This window comes from Syngnathus acus, chromosome 22 (assembly GCF_901709675.1).
Source record: "Syngnathus acus chromosome 22, fSynAcu1.2, whole genome shotgun sequence".
NCBI lineage: Eukaryota > Metazoa > Chordata > Actinopteri > Syngnathiformes > Syngnathidae > Syngnathus > Syngnathus acus.
Genome location: NC_051106.1, coordinates 1,555,742 through 1,569,825, shown reverse-complemented (window position 1 = coordinate 1,569,825; position 14,084 = coordinate 1,555,742). Strand labels below are relative to the sequence as shown.

General features: G+C 44.9%; 2 protein-coding genes across 2 annotated transcripts; both read left to right on the top strand.

Moving 5' to 3' along the window:
* Window positions 1–2,879: 2,879 nt before the first annotated feature.
* Window positions 2,880–8,110, top strand: cdc25b (cell division cycle 25B). The gene is made up of 15 exons (XM_037241981.1): window positions 2,880–3,433; window positions 3,517–3,599; window positions 3,740–3,791; window positions 4,687–4,725; window positions 4,826–4,859; window positions 5,024–5,164; window positions 5,242–5,361; window positions 5,448–5,585; window positions 5,669–5,746; window positions 5,908–6,093; window positions 6,183–6,290; window positions 6,374–6,436; window positions 6,514–6,612; window positions 6,890–7,135; window positions 7,465–8,110. Exons 1-15 carry the CDS (start codon window positions 3,225–3,227, stop codon window positions 7,603–7,605), a joined length of 1,737 nt encoding a protein of 578 aa, XP_037097876.1. The 5' UTR covers window positions 2,880–3,224; the 3' UTR covers window positions 7,606–8,110.
* Window positions 8,111–10,063: 1,953 nt separating this feature from the next.
* ap5s1 (adaptor related protein complex 5 subunit sigma 1) lies at window positions 10,064–13,864 on the top strand. The gene is made up of 3 exons (XM_037241753.1): window positions 10,064–10,342; window positions 10,653–10,944; window positions 11,113–13,864. The coding sequence occupies exons 1-3, from the start codon at window positions 10,158–10,160 to the stop codon at window positions 11,239–11,241; spliced, it is 606 nt and encodes a 201-aa protein (XP_037097648.1). The 5' UTR covers window positions 10,064–10,157; the 3' UTR covers window positions 11,242–13,864.
* Window positions 13,865–14,084: the final 220 nt, after the last annotated feature.

Sequence of the window (14,084 nt, the reverse complement as noted above, 5' to 3'; positions counted from 1 at the left end):
CTGACATGCAAGCTTTCAGTGTGGTGATGTGGTGTTTTTGCATAGATCAAGATCTTGATCTTCAATGCACATGCAGCCGCCTTATCTTTGTTAATGTGCTGAATGCGCACACGCACAGTCAGCATTTTGTCAACTTGCATGAGGAATCATTTTGCAACAGTGATTCCTCGTGCAACAGAAGTATTTTTGCACATTATATGTAAACATTCATACAATATGCCATTCTCTTTAAAAATGTACCATGGGTTTGATTACCTACAATAAAATGTATATATTTTTAAATGGTCGATGTTTAATTTCAACAGAAATGCTCTTTTTCCAAGTGTGGTATGTGTCTCACTACTGAATCTCTGAATTAAACATAAATGACATTTTCAGGGGACATTTCTGAGCCATTTGTTGAAGGAGACGGCATCCTCCATGTCAGGAAGGATCACGCCATGCCACTATTTGCTCTTTCTCCTCATGTCTTCATCTCCTCGTTGCTTTTGTCCGCCACAATTCCAAGCCGTCCCCCTCTTATCCCTCACCCACCCGTGTCCATCTGCCGTCCTCCTCCTCCTCTCCCAGGAACAGATGTTTGTGTCTTCCCCTGACCCGGGAGGTATGTGCTTGTGTATGTGGAAGGTTGGGGGGGGGGTGTTCTTGGGCTCTTGGGTTGGAGGTTTGACTGTCCACTTTGACGCTTTTGGGTAGTGGTGGTGTGTTAAAGGGGGGGGGGGGGCAAAGAAGAGGAACAATGGTCTGCATGGACACCAGGGTGGTGGTCGGGGTAGGGATTCATGTGACCGACCGTCTCCATGGATGGGGGGGGGGGGGGGGGGGGGGGGGGGGGGGGGGTCATTCCACATTCTTCACCTTTGCACATCAGTTGTTGTCATGGCAACGAGACTGAATGCTGCTGACTTTTTGGTTTCATTTACATTTGCATCCCCTTACTCGTACACCGTTTCCGTTTTCATCATAGAGGACATGTACGTATATCTGTGTAGTTTAGTTGTTGTACTTCGTTCTCATGTCCCACATTTGTGAAGGTATGTGTGTCAGTGGTGGTAAGTGACAGACGTGTCAAGGGTGCAAAAGGCACTTGAGCTTTCCATAACAACTGCGTGCGCGCGGCAGCATTGGCATTTGCATCGACACGAGTTTAAAGAGGTCATTAACACCGAGCAGCCACTGCGCCCGCAACTCACTTTAGTTCATTTACATTACAGGCTGTGCGTTACAAAACCCAATTAGGGAAACATCATTTCTGCACGTTTGTATCATCGCATGAATTAACTGCAAGTTGAGATTCATGTCAAAGCTAATGCAGCATTAGCGTAGCTACCACAAAGGTGGAGAGGAAGACTTATTAGCTGGATAACATTTAATGTCAGTGAATTATTTGTATTTAAAATGCTTTCATTTTTTATTGGTTCAATTTCTGATTAAACAACTATTTATGTTGACGTATTTATTGAGCAAAAAATTACAATGAAAGTGACAGTCGAGGTGAGATGAACAATGCTAATGCTATTAACAATTAGCTCCATACACTCTTGGGGCCTCTGGAGTCAAAACTCATTTTGAACATGTTACTAACATTTATCTCAAGATTAAATGTATTCATAAAAAGTAAATGTGTAAAGGGGTGGCTTTTGCAGAACAATTGGCTAGGCTAACTGCTAACAAAAAACAAGTTTTGTGGTTTCCACTGAGACAGATCCGTTTTCCTGATCACAGAATCGGTCCGTACTGCCGAATAATGGCTTTTTCCAGATAAGCTGTGTAAACGGACCCCATGCATGTTGTTGTTGCCAAAACACCGTCTTGTGTGAAGATAAGAAAAAGGCAGCAGGACAAGTGATATACGTTTTTGCATTAGTTGGTGAATTTCCGCGTATGTCAAAATCGCTCCTCTGTACTCTATCCCTGACAATGAACAGTTAAAGGCTGCGGTGGTCACAAAATGTCCTTGGATCATAATTATGTTGATGCGGCGCCTGAAAGAGCCGCAAGGAGCGGGTGCTGGGGAGGAGGATGTGTTAGGAGGCGCTTTTATTCGAGGAGGGGGTGCGTGGCACGCCAGTTTCCTCGATGGCCTTTTGTCCCGTCCTTTCAGAGGTGGGGTGTGGAGCCTCTGGGAGCTCGTACGTGTCCTGGGGAACTTCATTAAAGCTCATTTGCATGCAGTACATTCAGTCAGTCACGCAATGCATGCATTTAAGTGGACAAAGCCTGCCGAGTGGGAGATGAATTTGTTTTGTGTTTGAATCTAAAATGGAGGCTTGTTAGCATCAAGCTTGGAGATACATTGAAATATGCAACTGTGGCGTCAAGGCATTTTCACACTTGATTCTCATTTGAACACACTTTTTGTCCATATCAAATGTCAATGACGCTGGAAAATGATATTCATGCGTACAGTTCTGATTGTTTCATTCTTATTATTATTAAATATCTTATCATCCCTGTTACATCATAGCGTTTGTCTGTTTCTTTGTGGTTAGACACTTTAAGAGTATAACTGAGCCTCAATTTGTGACCCATCATGCAAAAATGTTAATCGTGTTTTGTGTTGAGGAGCTAATTTGTAATTCACGGATTTTTACTTCCTGCAACTGAATTTTAAATTATACTCGACACATAAAAATTATTGGTTGGCATCCTGATTATAAAGACGTTTAGGTATCTTAATTTTCCTCAAATATGTTGCATTTTGTTTTGTCTTTGAGTCGTCAAAATGGCAGAAGTATACAGTAGATTGAAAACAAAAGACAACAGCAGAGGGCTAAAAGGGAAACTACAGTTTTTTTTAAAGGTTTTCGTCACGAATGTCGCTCTCTTCTCTGATTGGTCGTATGGATGAAACATCGACGCCGATTGGCTGTTGGAATGCCGCTCCGCGGCGTCTATTTTGAACGTAAATAAGGGTACAGCCAGTCTTTCTTCCCCAGAAAGCCGAGGCTGTCAGGTCGGAAATATTCTCTGCAGCCGCGCTCTGTCACGCAACAACCATGCCTCTCTAGCATCTCGGAAGGGCTGCTTTTGCCACCCATTAGCTACCATAACTTATTCGGACATGTTTCCGTAACTTTTCGCGGGAGGCTAAATGCTTAGCTCTTTGGTTAGCGTACACCTCGGGCCACCTCGCTAATTGGCGACACAAAGTTTCCCCCCAAAAACAACCAAACCATTTCGTCGGATACCTCGAGGAGTCGACTTAATTAGAGAAAAACAACATGGATGAATTTTTGGGCTGTGTTCGTCCCGTCGGGACCAGTGCGAGGAGCAGGCCTGACGACATCCCCGGTGTTTCTTCGTTGCCTGCGCCGGACGTGAGCTACAAAATGGCCCACTGCAGGAATCTCTTCTCCCCGGCATCACCCGCGCTTCACTCGCCTGTCACCAATCTTGCACTGGACATGAACAAATTGGTGGGACTCGGGAGGTAAATTTTAAGTTGATTTATGTTCCGAAATGTCGAAATGACTCTTTGGCGCGTTGCTGACTTCTTTGCTGCGCTGTGCACAGTCAATGTGATACACCGAAGAGGAGCAAGCATGCACGCCTGGAAAAGGTGTGCTCCATCGCCTCGGATGTCTCCTCCGATGCTGGTGAGCTCCGGAGAAGCGTTGAACAAATGATCAATCTTTTTCTGTGTTATTCTGAATGTTGTGGCGTAGTTTAATCACGTTCACAATTGGTATCAAATCTTTATTATTATTGTCTGAATGGTTTAACTCTGGTCCTCCAGGCCTCGGCATGGATCTCACTAGTCCCATCGATGCACTGGAACTGGAGAACTCGTAAGTATAAAACATCTGTTTGAATCAATCAGCTTTCCCCCTCTTCTTGTCCCTGACCGGCCCTCCACCCCAACGCCATGACCCCTCCAACACCTCAACAGTTGAGACCACCAGTTTCTAATCCGTCAGATTAGATCGGCTACTGTTGGTTCAAAAAGAGAAATGTCTATTGAATACCTCAATTGGAAAGTCAGGGGAAAAAAATAGACGGAACAGGAAGTTGAGCATTTTGTTCCTCTTATTTAGGAATTAGAACCCCAATTTAGAAGCGGGTGCCTTAGAAAGATGTGCGATGCTAAACTCCAAATCGCCAAAGTGTGATCGACTTGGTGACTGACTGTGAAAAGGTACGCCAGGTTTGTTCCTTTGTGGTGATGTCATTTTCCTCATGTTGGGTGGCCTGCCAGCTGGCAGCTCCCTTCATAAGAGCATTTGGTCGCAGAGACCCTTCCAGCTGTTGGTTTGTGAGGAGGTCAAAAGTGGGCCGGCGGGTTTAGTGATAGCTGAGCACAGCCCCTCCAGTCCGTGGCACACTTTATTTCAATGGGAGGTGGAGGAGGAGCGAGACGGAAACTTTTAGAAATGAGGCCACCCCCAAGCCAGTGGCTTGTACATTGAATGGGGCACGCTCCCCCATCCTTGACAAACAAAAGGAGCCCTCGCCATCAGGCATCTGGTGGATTAGCCCACGTCTGCTCAGGAGGCCCTTCTATAGTCACGCTTTAGCATACAGGTGCTCCCCAGCCGGTCGCCTGTCCCTCACTTGATTCCAACAGAGGTGTGTTTTCTGAGCCACCAAACAGTGGCTCTTGAACTTTTGATGAGCATCAAGTCTTTGTTCACGAGTCAAAAGTGTCATCAAAATGAAATCTTGCTTGTTTTTGTGCATGCCCAGGTTCGAGAAGGCCATTCAACAGTCCAGTCGAGTGCACGAGTAAGTCGGCAGCTTTCCCCAAATTTGCTCTTCAATCGTGAACCTGTTTTGTCTTTCAACTGCATTTTCACGCCTTCAACTGCTTTCTTTCCCCTCACAGGAAAATGCCCATCAGGCGAAACAACTCCTTGCCGGTAAGTCACTTTCATTTTGTGGGCCACAGATGTAAGTCTGTCATTTAGGATTAGATTTTCTGTCTTAGCCCATTTAGGCAGCAAAATAGTTGCATGAGCGCTTCATGTTTCAATTGCGATCATGTCGCCGCCATCTTGTCATCTCGTCACCTTGTGTTTTGCAGCTTCATCTCCTTTGCTTCAGTCCGCCCTTGAAGGGATCCGAACCAGATGCTAACCGCTACGGAGTTTTTGGCCAGCACCCCGTGTGTGTCGACTCTGCCTCCTCATCATCTTCGCGGGACAACAAGGAGAACATCCCCAAGGTCCGTCTATCAATTGCTAACCGCGACGATAGCGCCTGCGGGCGTTTGAAGTTTTGATGGACGTTGGTTGTCTTCAGGAGTGCTTTGAGTTCAAGAAGCCCAACCAGCCCGTGGCCCGCACCCGACTGCGCTCGCTCAGCAATGCCTCCCCGAAAGACACTTTGGCCCAGCGCCCCAACTCGGCGCCGGCCCTCATGGTACTTACAAGACGGCACTCAACGGGAGGTTTGCAGGTTACTTTTATTGGTGCTCCCACTAAAGTTTGAACGGCGTGTTCTCGCAGGTGTCACCTTCCTTTGCGCGACAGCTGCCGTTTAGTGACGACAGCCCGTTGTTCCTTCGATGTTCCACCCTCACGTCACTCAACGATGATGACGACGGTTTCCTGGATGCGATGGATGCGATGGACGACAACATGGAGGTAACGCTGTTTTCCCTTCATGAAACCCAACGTCGAGGTAACGCATCGTCGGTGCGCTTGCTGATGTTTTCTTCTTCTCACAGAACAGCAATGACATGCCCCAAGGGATGACCAACTTGCTCACAGCGCCCCTCGTGGCCGACAGCTTAGGACCTGACTCGGTGAGTAGACACTAGCCAACACGATGGGTCTGAATTAAATCAGACTTTTGATTTTCCGTGGCAGCCTGTTGAGGCAAGAGATAAGTAGGTTTGCCCATGTCAGCCTGTCTCAGATGTTTTTGTGACTTGACAACTCGATCTCGGTGCTTGTTGTTCTTCAGCCTGTGATCCGCTGTCGGCCTCGCAGCCTTTTCCGCTCGCCATCGATGCCTAGTCCGTCTGTGTCGCGCCCCTGCGCCAAGCGTCCCGACTGCCCCGGAGACGACAACACGCCCATTCAGGTCAAGCGGCGTCGCAGCCTGGCGAGATCCGAAGTCACCACGGAGGATGTCCATTCCCCCAAGAAGGTCAATTTTGGCAACAATGCCCAAACGGCACCATCTCCTGTTTGATTGATTGTAACTGTGCTTTTTTTTTTTTTTTTTGTCATCTTTAGACTTGCCCACTGCTGCCGCGATCCAAGTCCTTCTGCCACATGGAGATCGATAAAGTTCTGGACAGGAATGACGACGGCACGGCGGAATTTATTGGTGACTTTAGCAAAGTGAGCACCACTCAACAGGGTCAAAAACTTGATTGCGTGCTGATGAATTTAAGATGCAACTTTTTCTCCTTGATCCGTTTTAGCCCTACGCGCTGCCAACGGTGCACGGAAAACATCAGGACCTCAAATACATCACGGGAGAAACGGTACGATCGTGTGAAGTTAAGAGTCCTAAGCGTAGCGGAGGTCATAAAATGTAGCTGTTTTGTTGCGTGCCGTGTAGGTGGTGGCGGCGATGAAGGGAGAGTTCAGTTACCTCGTGGACCGAATCATCATCATTGATTGCCGTTACCCATACGAGTATGATGGCGGACACATCAAGGTGAGCGAGCGCATTGCCGCAATTTAGAAAATAAACGTGAAGTTACTTTTAGATAATGAAACGCTCCATTAACTCTAAAAAACTAATTCTTAGAGAAACGTCTAAATGAAAGCAACTAAAAGTATTATTTAACACGTTATTTATTTGCTCATTGCATTAAAATGATTTATTATATAATAATACAGATTTTAGGAATGCTATTTATTGTATTGATTGATCCAGTTTTCCTCACACTTGTGTAACTGAAATGTATCTATTTATTGAACGTGACCATCAGGGTGCCCTGAATCTCTACCTGGAGGACGAGGTGGAGGACTTCCTGCTACAGACTCCAGTGGTGCCTTTGTGCCCAGACAAGCGCATCATCGTGATGTTCCACTGCGAATTCTCGTCGGAGCGCGGACCGCGTATGTGCCGCTATGTGCGCGAGCGGGACCGCTCAATGAACGACTACCCTAAGCTCCATTACCCCGAACTCTACGTGCTCAAGGGGGGCTACAAGGAGTTCTTCCCCCTATTCCAGGTACACCAAGCTGATGACATTCACAGAAAAAAAATGCCCCCGCAAATATTTGTTTAGCAAGGACAAATTATTATAAAACAGTTAACTGTTAGCAAAAGTGTCCCTTGGGGGTCATTTTCCACTAGCGTTTTGTTTTTGTTGTTCAACCCAAGAATGTAAGGTTGCCATAATTGTACACTGATGCATTGCACCAAAGCCCAACTTATAAGAGCAAAAATGAGGCCCGTTTAGCCATTTTGGGACCTGTGTGCGCTTTAAGGGGATCACAATTAATCGATTATTCGTTTCATGCCTAAAACTGGTTAATATCCTGTTTCTCCCCGGCACAGATGCAATGCGAGCCCGAGTCGTACCGCACCATGATGGACGAGGATTTCCGCGAGGATTTGAGGAACTGTCGCCTGAGGAGCCGCTCATGGGCCGGCGAGCGTAGCAAGCGGGGCATGTACAGTCGCCTCAAGAAGCTGTGAGCGCTCCCTACTGCCCATACATACCCCCTTTTTATCAGGCAGCTCATTGTTCCAGTGCCGCCTTTTCTGACCACTTTGGGGCGGCCGGGCTCCTGCCACCACTGCCAATGTTCACTTTAAAATCGTTTCAGTACTTAATTGCCTACTAGGTGGGAGTAGGTGCGTTATTTTATTTTTTTCCCCCTTTTCCACACCGCTTCCGCGGTTTTATAAACTGAGTTCCCTGGTGACCACGTGAAGCACATCTTCCTCTGTGGCTATCGTCATGATTCTCTTTTTACGGAAAGTTTCCTGTTCTCGCGGTGCCAAAGACACCAAAGACATGCAGTGAGATTGCTGCCGTCCTGCAGGACCACAAAAACCTTTGGAGTGTGAAAGAAAGCGTGAGTGATTTGCATGTGTGGTGTTGCCCAAATATGAGTTTTTTTGCTGAGCGGGCAGGCGCTGCCAGTTTTGACGCACAGCTCTCAGGAGAGCCGCCCAATAAAGATCAGTGTGACTTTCATCCCTGGAGGGTCTGCTTTTCATTCTGTGATAAAATAAACCAAGTTAAGTTAAAGTCAGCTAAAAATTCTGACATATGCTAAAAAGCTCTGAATTTCAATTCACCCCTACCCCCACCCAATTGAAGTCGCATTCGTTTTTTTTCTGGGAGCACATATGTCCAAGTCGTTGACTTTTCACACAAGATCTTTTGTAGTCTTGTGAGGCGACACCACAAACATTTTTCTCTGAGGAGTGTTTGTAGTAATTGCGCTTCGTAGTCCGTGACTCAGTGTGACTTTTTGTCTCTGTTTTGGCGCGCACGCTTGTAACCAGGCCTCACATTCAAATCTCCCTCCCAAAGCGGCCTTGGGAGCGGCCTCTGCCAAGGCACGTGCGCACACACACATGCGTGCACACACATTCCACACGAGTGTCCTGACCAAAGTTCAGCAGGAAGTCACGTGTAGTCAACATGTGAGCCCGGGGCTGGTTGTTATTAGTATGTGGAACAACTGGGCCTCTTGCTACTGGCCCTTCTCACGTGCAGCGTGAGGCAGATTCCTGGCGCCACTTTTAAACTCACTCGATGCTTTGAAAACATAAAATCCGTTAAATTAATGTGACACAATCAAACCAAACAATTTTCATAAACACGATGTCATGAATTTAAAATCAAACCTAATAGATAAATTAATACATTTGAATTATTTAATTATATTGTGTATCTTGGCTAACGATTTATGAAAAATGGGGCGAATAATTTTTTATTTAAAAATTAGCGGATAAAACACGCTTGCTCATTCTTTTGTTTTTTTATTTCGTACCATCCTTTTTGTCTTGGCCGGTTTCAAGAGTTTGTTTTGAAAAAACCTGTGTGTAAGAGTGACGCGTAATGATGTCAACGACATGCACGCTTTCACAAGCGATGTCATACAGAAAATGGAATGGGAGGTTCTCAAAACAACACGCACGGGTATTGAAGTATTGAAATTTGGAATCTATCAAACCAAAGCCCCAGAACGAAGAAACGGAGCTCACGTCTTGAAATTTAGCTTCCTTGGCAAGTGGATGAAGGTAAGTTTTCTTTGTTGTACGATTCATGCTCATGTTGGATATTGTGCTCATTTGTACTTGGACAGCGACAGACGGGATCGCACATCATCAACGACCGTTGGCTGGATCAAGAGGTTGAGCAAACACACGGCGGACGGAAAGGGAAAGTCGCTCTCTGCTAAGCGTATGCACGGCTGCTGCATGCATGGCAGCTGCATGCACACAACCATTCTGTACGTGAATGAGATAGTAGCTCACAAGACGTTTTCTTGCACAGGCCCACACCATGCCCAATGGGTCAAAGGTCAACTCATTGACAGTTTCATGTCAAAAACAAATGAATCACTTCAATACAATGGAATAATTCAAACCTTTTTATTTGTAGGTTTTACAGATATAACCAAGTTGTCATGATGAATATGATTGAGACCTAGTATCATGGGCAAATTGATGCAATTTAAACCATAGCAAGATGTTTGAACTGTTCACTCCGTTTTATGAAGTTTTATTTATTCTATTATGCATGTATTTCCTATTTCATGATGATGATTATAATGATGATTGAGTTTGGATTAAACCATTGAGATGCTAGAAGTGTTTCTTTCTATGAATTGTAATTATTTTTTGTATATATATATTATTTTATTCATCTTAATACTTTTTAATCTGATTTTTGATAATGTCTTAACTGTTATTCTTCGATTTATCATTTTAAATTAAAAAAGGTAAAATCCTCTTGTGGTCATTCAAGAATTGGGACTATAAACGAATTAATTTAATTTGAGGGTGTTTTTAACAATCTTTTTTTTTTCCAACAGAAAATCAATGCAATCAATGATCGCAGTCACTCGAATGTATTACCCGCGAGCGCCTTCTGGTGGGCGTAACAACATAAAGCAACAAATTCGTCACTGCGTCATGTGATCAAACTCGGAAGCGAGTCGCCTGGGTTGACAACACAAACAGTTAGCCTCCTTCCATCCTCGTTGTTGCTTTGCTATGTGATCATCATCATGGTAGTCGCTTTCGTCATACACACCGTTTGCCCGATCGGGGCGCTCGCTCCCGGGGAGAGCAGGGTGCTCTACTCACGCGTCTTCGGACCGGACGAAGCGCTCTTTCAGGGCGGGCAGCGGCTGCAGCTCAACGCCGAGGAGAGGCGACTGTTGTCAGTCGAGAAACTCGCCGTGGTGGCCCGGTACGTCGGTTCTTCTTTATGAATTGACCCAGCAGATTCAGACCAGACATTTATTGTGATATTTTTCCCATTCTGAATTTTATCAAACGAATTTTTGACGCATCAGCGAAATCATCTATCAGAAAGTTATTTGTTCAGAATTGTTTGTATTTGTATTAAATTCCCAAAGTACTATACGTATCGGTACTTATTATCGGTGAGTACTCGGAGTGAAAAAAGTGATATCGAGCACCCCAAGTTCATGACATACGAGCTGGCAAGTATTTTACATATTTTGACTGATTGTGTTATTTTGTCTGGTTCGGACCAGGCAGGTTCAAAGCGCCGTCTCTCTGCACCGAGAGGCATCAGGGCATCCCCCGGTGGAAACTCTGCCTGGCGAGGAGGCCCTAGCCCTGCAGGACGCCGACACCGGCGTGCTGAGGCTGCGCTGCGGTGACCCCTACTTGCAGGAGGTCAGCGCACTCTGGTTGGCCGTCAATTGTTTGTCCTTTGTGATTTTGTGCGAGCCCCACGAGAACCTGTTGCTGGCCGAGGGAACGCTTCGGAACCTCGCCAGACACTGCTTGGAGCACCTGCACATGCTGGGACAGGGCAGCGAGGTGAGGGGGAAGCCCAAGGGCCTTTTTAGTGGATTATTATCGTATGCATTCCGTGTATTTCAACAGTCTGGCCTCGATATTGATGAACAGATCCCAGTAGATGGCAGTGTTGCTTCTTTTTAAGAACGGTTGATTTCCATGTTATGTAATTGTGTGTCAATTTCCCAGATCCTGTTGAAGAGCAGCCGTGTGGACGTCCTGCTAAGTCGGCTTCTTCCTCACGGCCAGCTTGTCTTCCTCAACCACCGCTTCGCTCAGAGTCTGGAAAAAGACATGGCCGCCTACATGCACAAGTGACCTCCAGTGGCTAAATGCAAGCCACAAGTGGCTAAATGAGATCCCAGCAGCCTACAAAACATGTCACGTCACTTCCCCATCTTGTGACGCTTGTGAGGAAGGCTACAGGAAGTGGCCGAAACATGTAAAGCAGGTAAAATCTTCCCTGTCTGACTAAAAGAACTGTTAGATATTTTTATAAAGTCAGATATTTCTAACGGATGAAACCTTCCCACAATTTGTGCATTAAATCGAGGCTCTAATGTACCTCGCAAACCGGTAGTGATTGTTCCACTATTCCTCAATCAATTAATATATTAAATCCAGGTAGGCTGGTGTTGCCTTTCAGTAACAGTATGAAATCATGTTTTGCCACACTGTTCCATACTGTCGCTACTGGAGGGCACTGTTTCACCATCCACTCACTGACTACGGCAAGAGGAAAATAAAATGAAATCTCACTCGCTCTTTCGCTCGCTCTCTCTCGTTCTCTCTCTCTCTCGTTCTCTCTCTCTCGTTCTCTCTCTCGCTCTCTCTCTGTGTGCGCTATCGCTCTCTATCGCTCTAAAAAAGCCTTGCAGACATGGAAAACAAACAGCAGCGCGGTTTGTTTTTCGGCGCGCGCATTTTGTAATTACGTCCAATTAATGGCGCGCGGCGCGGGAAGTTGTTGTTTGCTCGCCAACAGCTGTTTGGATTAAACGGCTGAGCGGGTGTCAAGTGGAGATTAAAATCACACCCGCCCGACAAACTGGCCCGGAAAGGGGAATCGACTGGGGGGGGATCAGGAATTGATATATTTATTTCCCCCATAGGAAATAATGGAAATACAAATTATCTTTCAAACTGTGACCATCATTAAACCTTTATTAGTAGTCCATAACCTAAGAAATGGTCATGAGCCAAAAAAGCTAAACTAGTGAGTATTAAATGCTAACAGAATTAGCGTATGTTTTTCATTGGCAAATTGTATGAAATGTTGCCAGATGCATCGACTGAAAATAAAAATAAAATGTCCATCACAGGGCACATATAGACAAACAACCATTCATAGATGATATTGAATGCTAATTGGTGATGCTAACAGATGCTAAAAGAACTGGCTTTGTACTCATGAAGAATTACTGTAAGATCATTTGTCCAAGCGCTGTGTGCGTCTTTAACAGTAACACGAGAACTAAAGCCAATGCTCACAGAACCGAACTTAACTGATCATATGTTCAAGCACTCCTCCCAACGCTGAACTGTCATAATACCGCCGATGCTAATGCTAAGTGCTCTGCTCATCTCATTTTAACTGACTCTCTTAACGGAGCTCTTGTGAGCGTCCACATTAATGTCTGATTTTCCCGTCTCCATCCATCCAAAGTTCTAACCACACACAAAAAATCTTTAAATGTGCATGCTGCTCTTTGAATAACTTGGAGCTCATTTCCCCAACATAATATTTCTTCTTCTCCCGCCTCATTAGACGGCTATTGTAAAATGCGCCGGGGCTCAGTGCTGACGGGACATCGTATGAATTTCAATGCGACGCTTACAATTTCACACATATCCCCCCAAAACTAAGCAGGATTAAATAAAAGCGCACTGAAGCAGATTAGACTTTCAGTTACTGTGGTTACTGATATAAAACACGTCTCAGAAACATTGGTATCAGTAATAAAAAAAAACATTTTTTTCAACTTTTCAATTCAATTGTAATGCAAATGATGACACCTCGAAAGTCGGTGCTGTGAGTCACAATGGCAACAACAACAACGCTATGTTACTTTTAACAAGGCAATGTAGCATCTCATGGACCTAAACTAATGATTTTTAGATGCTATTGTCCGCAACTGTTAATGTAATCATTTTCTGATTAGTTTTGTACAACCTTGTTGATACTGACAATGCTTAATTTGCATCTCCAAACTGTAACACAAGTGGCGATGCTATTGCCAACGCAACATAGCCACCTTGTTTTTGTGGATCTGAAATGACATTGTTGTGTATCTTTAATCTGGCGTCTCACCAAAAAATGTATCTTCCTGTTGTTTCTGTGCCACCAAGCTCCAAATTATACTTGACATTTCACAGTGCATCTTTTCTGAGCCTACCTGCAGTTGTCTGTTGAGCGTCTCTAATGGTGTAATGGTGTACAATTTAAATCCATTTCTTTCTCGTCTTCCCCTCAATTAGATTTCCCGCTGTTGCTTTTTATCAATAAAACCAAGACGACTTTTAATTTCCCCTCATCCGCTTCTTTTCAAATTGATTCGCCACCTCATGTGGAGGACAGGAAGCCACCATTTAGCCCTGTTTTTACTCTCTTGATCCTTTATTGGACTTTTGGAGTGCCATTGTACAACCAGCCAGATTTTACAAAAAATCTACATGGATAGTATAAAACACAATATATTATCTGACGGCTGCTCTCCGGTCAAATGCGTGGTCACAATCTCCGTGCTGGTTGTAAACTCTTAAACCCCCCTTCCCCCCCTTCTCATTAAATTTCCATATGGCTGCTTTATGGTTGGCTGCTGGTTAAAGTGAAGTTTAATGGCGGCTAACCTTCCTGTCTGCTTTACTTGTGAGCTGTGAAGGAACGATGACAGTCCGACACGTAATAACTCGACTGCGTAGCAATAAAAGGTGCAAATGAGCCCATCAGTTCAGCTCTGCTGTTAATTTAAAGTGTCGTAAATTTTTCCTCTTTTATTTGGAAAGTCCTTGTTTTGCATTTTAGTGTCACCTGCCCAACAATTTAGGAGCTTTTTCATTACTGACAAGTACACAATTGTATAGTGCACTTTTTTGTCATTAATGAGAATGGACAGTCAATTTGCTTGAAGATACTTGATTTGCAGTCTGGACGCGTTTGG

Coding starts and splice junctions, on each gene's coding strand:
- ap5s1 (XM_037241753.1), top strand. CDS start 10,158: ATGGTAGTCGCTTTCGTCATACACACCGTTTGCCCGATCGGGGCGCTC. Junction 10,343..10,652: donor AAACTCGCCGTGGTGGCCCG/GTACGTCGGTTC, acceptor GGTTCGGACCAG/GCAGGTTCAAAGCGCCGTCT. Junction 10,945..11,112: donor TGCTGGGACAGGGCAGCGAG/GTGAGGGGGAAG, acceptor TCAATTTCCCAG/ATCCTGTTGAAGAGCAGCCG.
- cdc25b (XM_037241981.1), top strand. CDS start 3,225: ATGGATGAATTTTTGGGCTGTGTTCGTCCCGTCGGGACCAGTGCGAGG. Junction 6,094..6,182: donor ATGTCCATTCCCCCAAGAAG/GTCAATTTTGGC, acceptor TGTCATCTTTAG/ACTTGCCCACTGCTGCCGCG. Junction 6,613..6,889: donor ATGATGGCGGACACATCAAG/GTGAGCGAGCGC, acceptor CGTGACCATCAG/GGTGCCCTGAATCTCTACCT.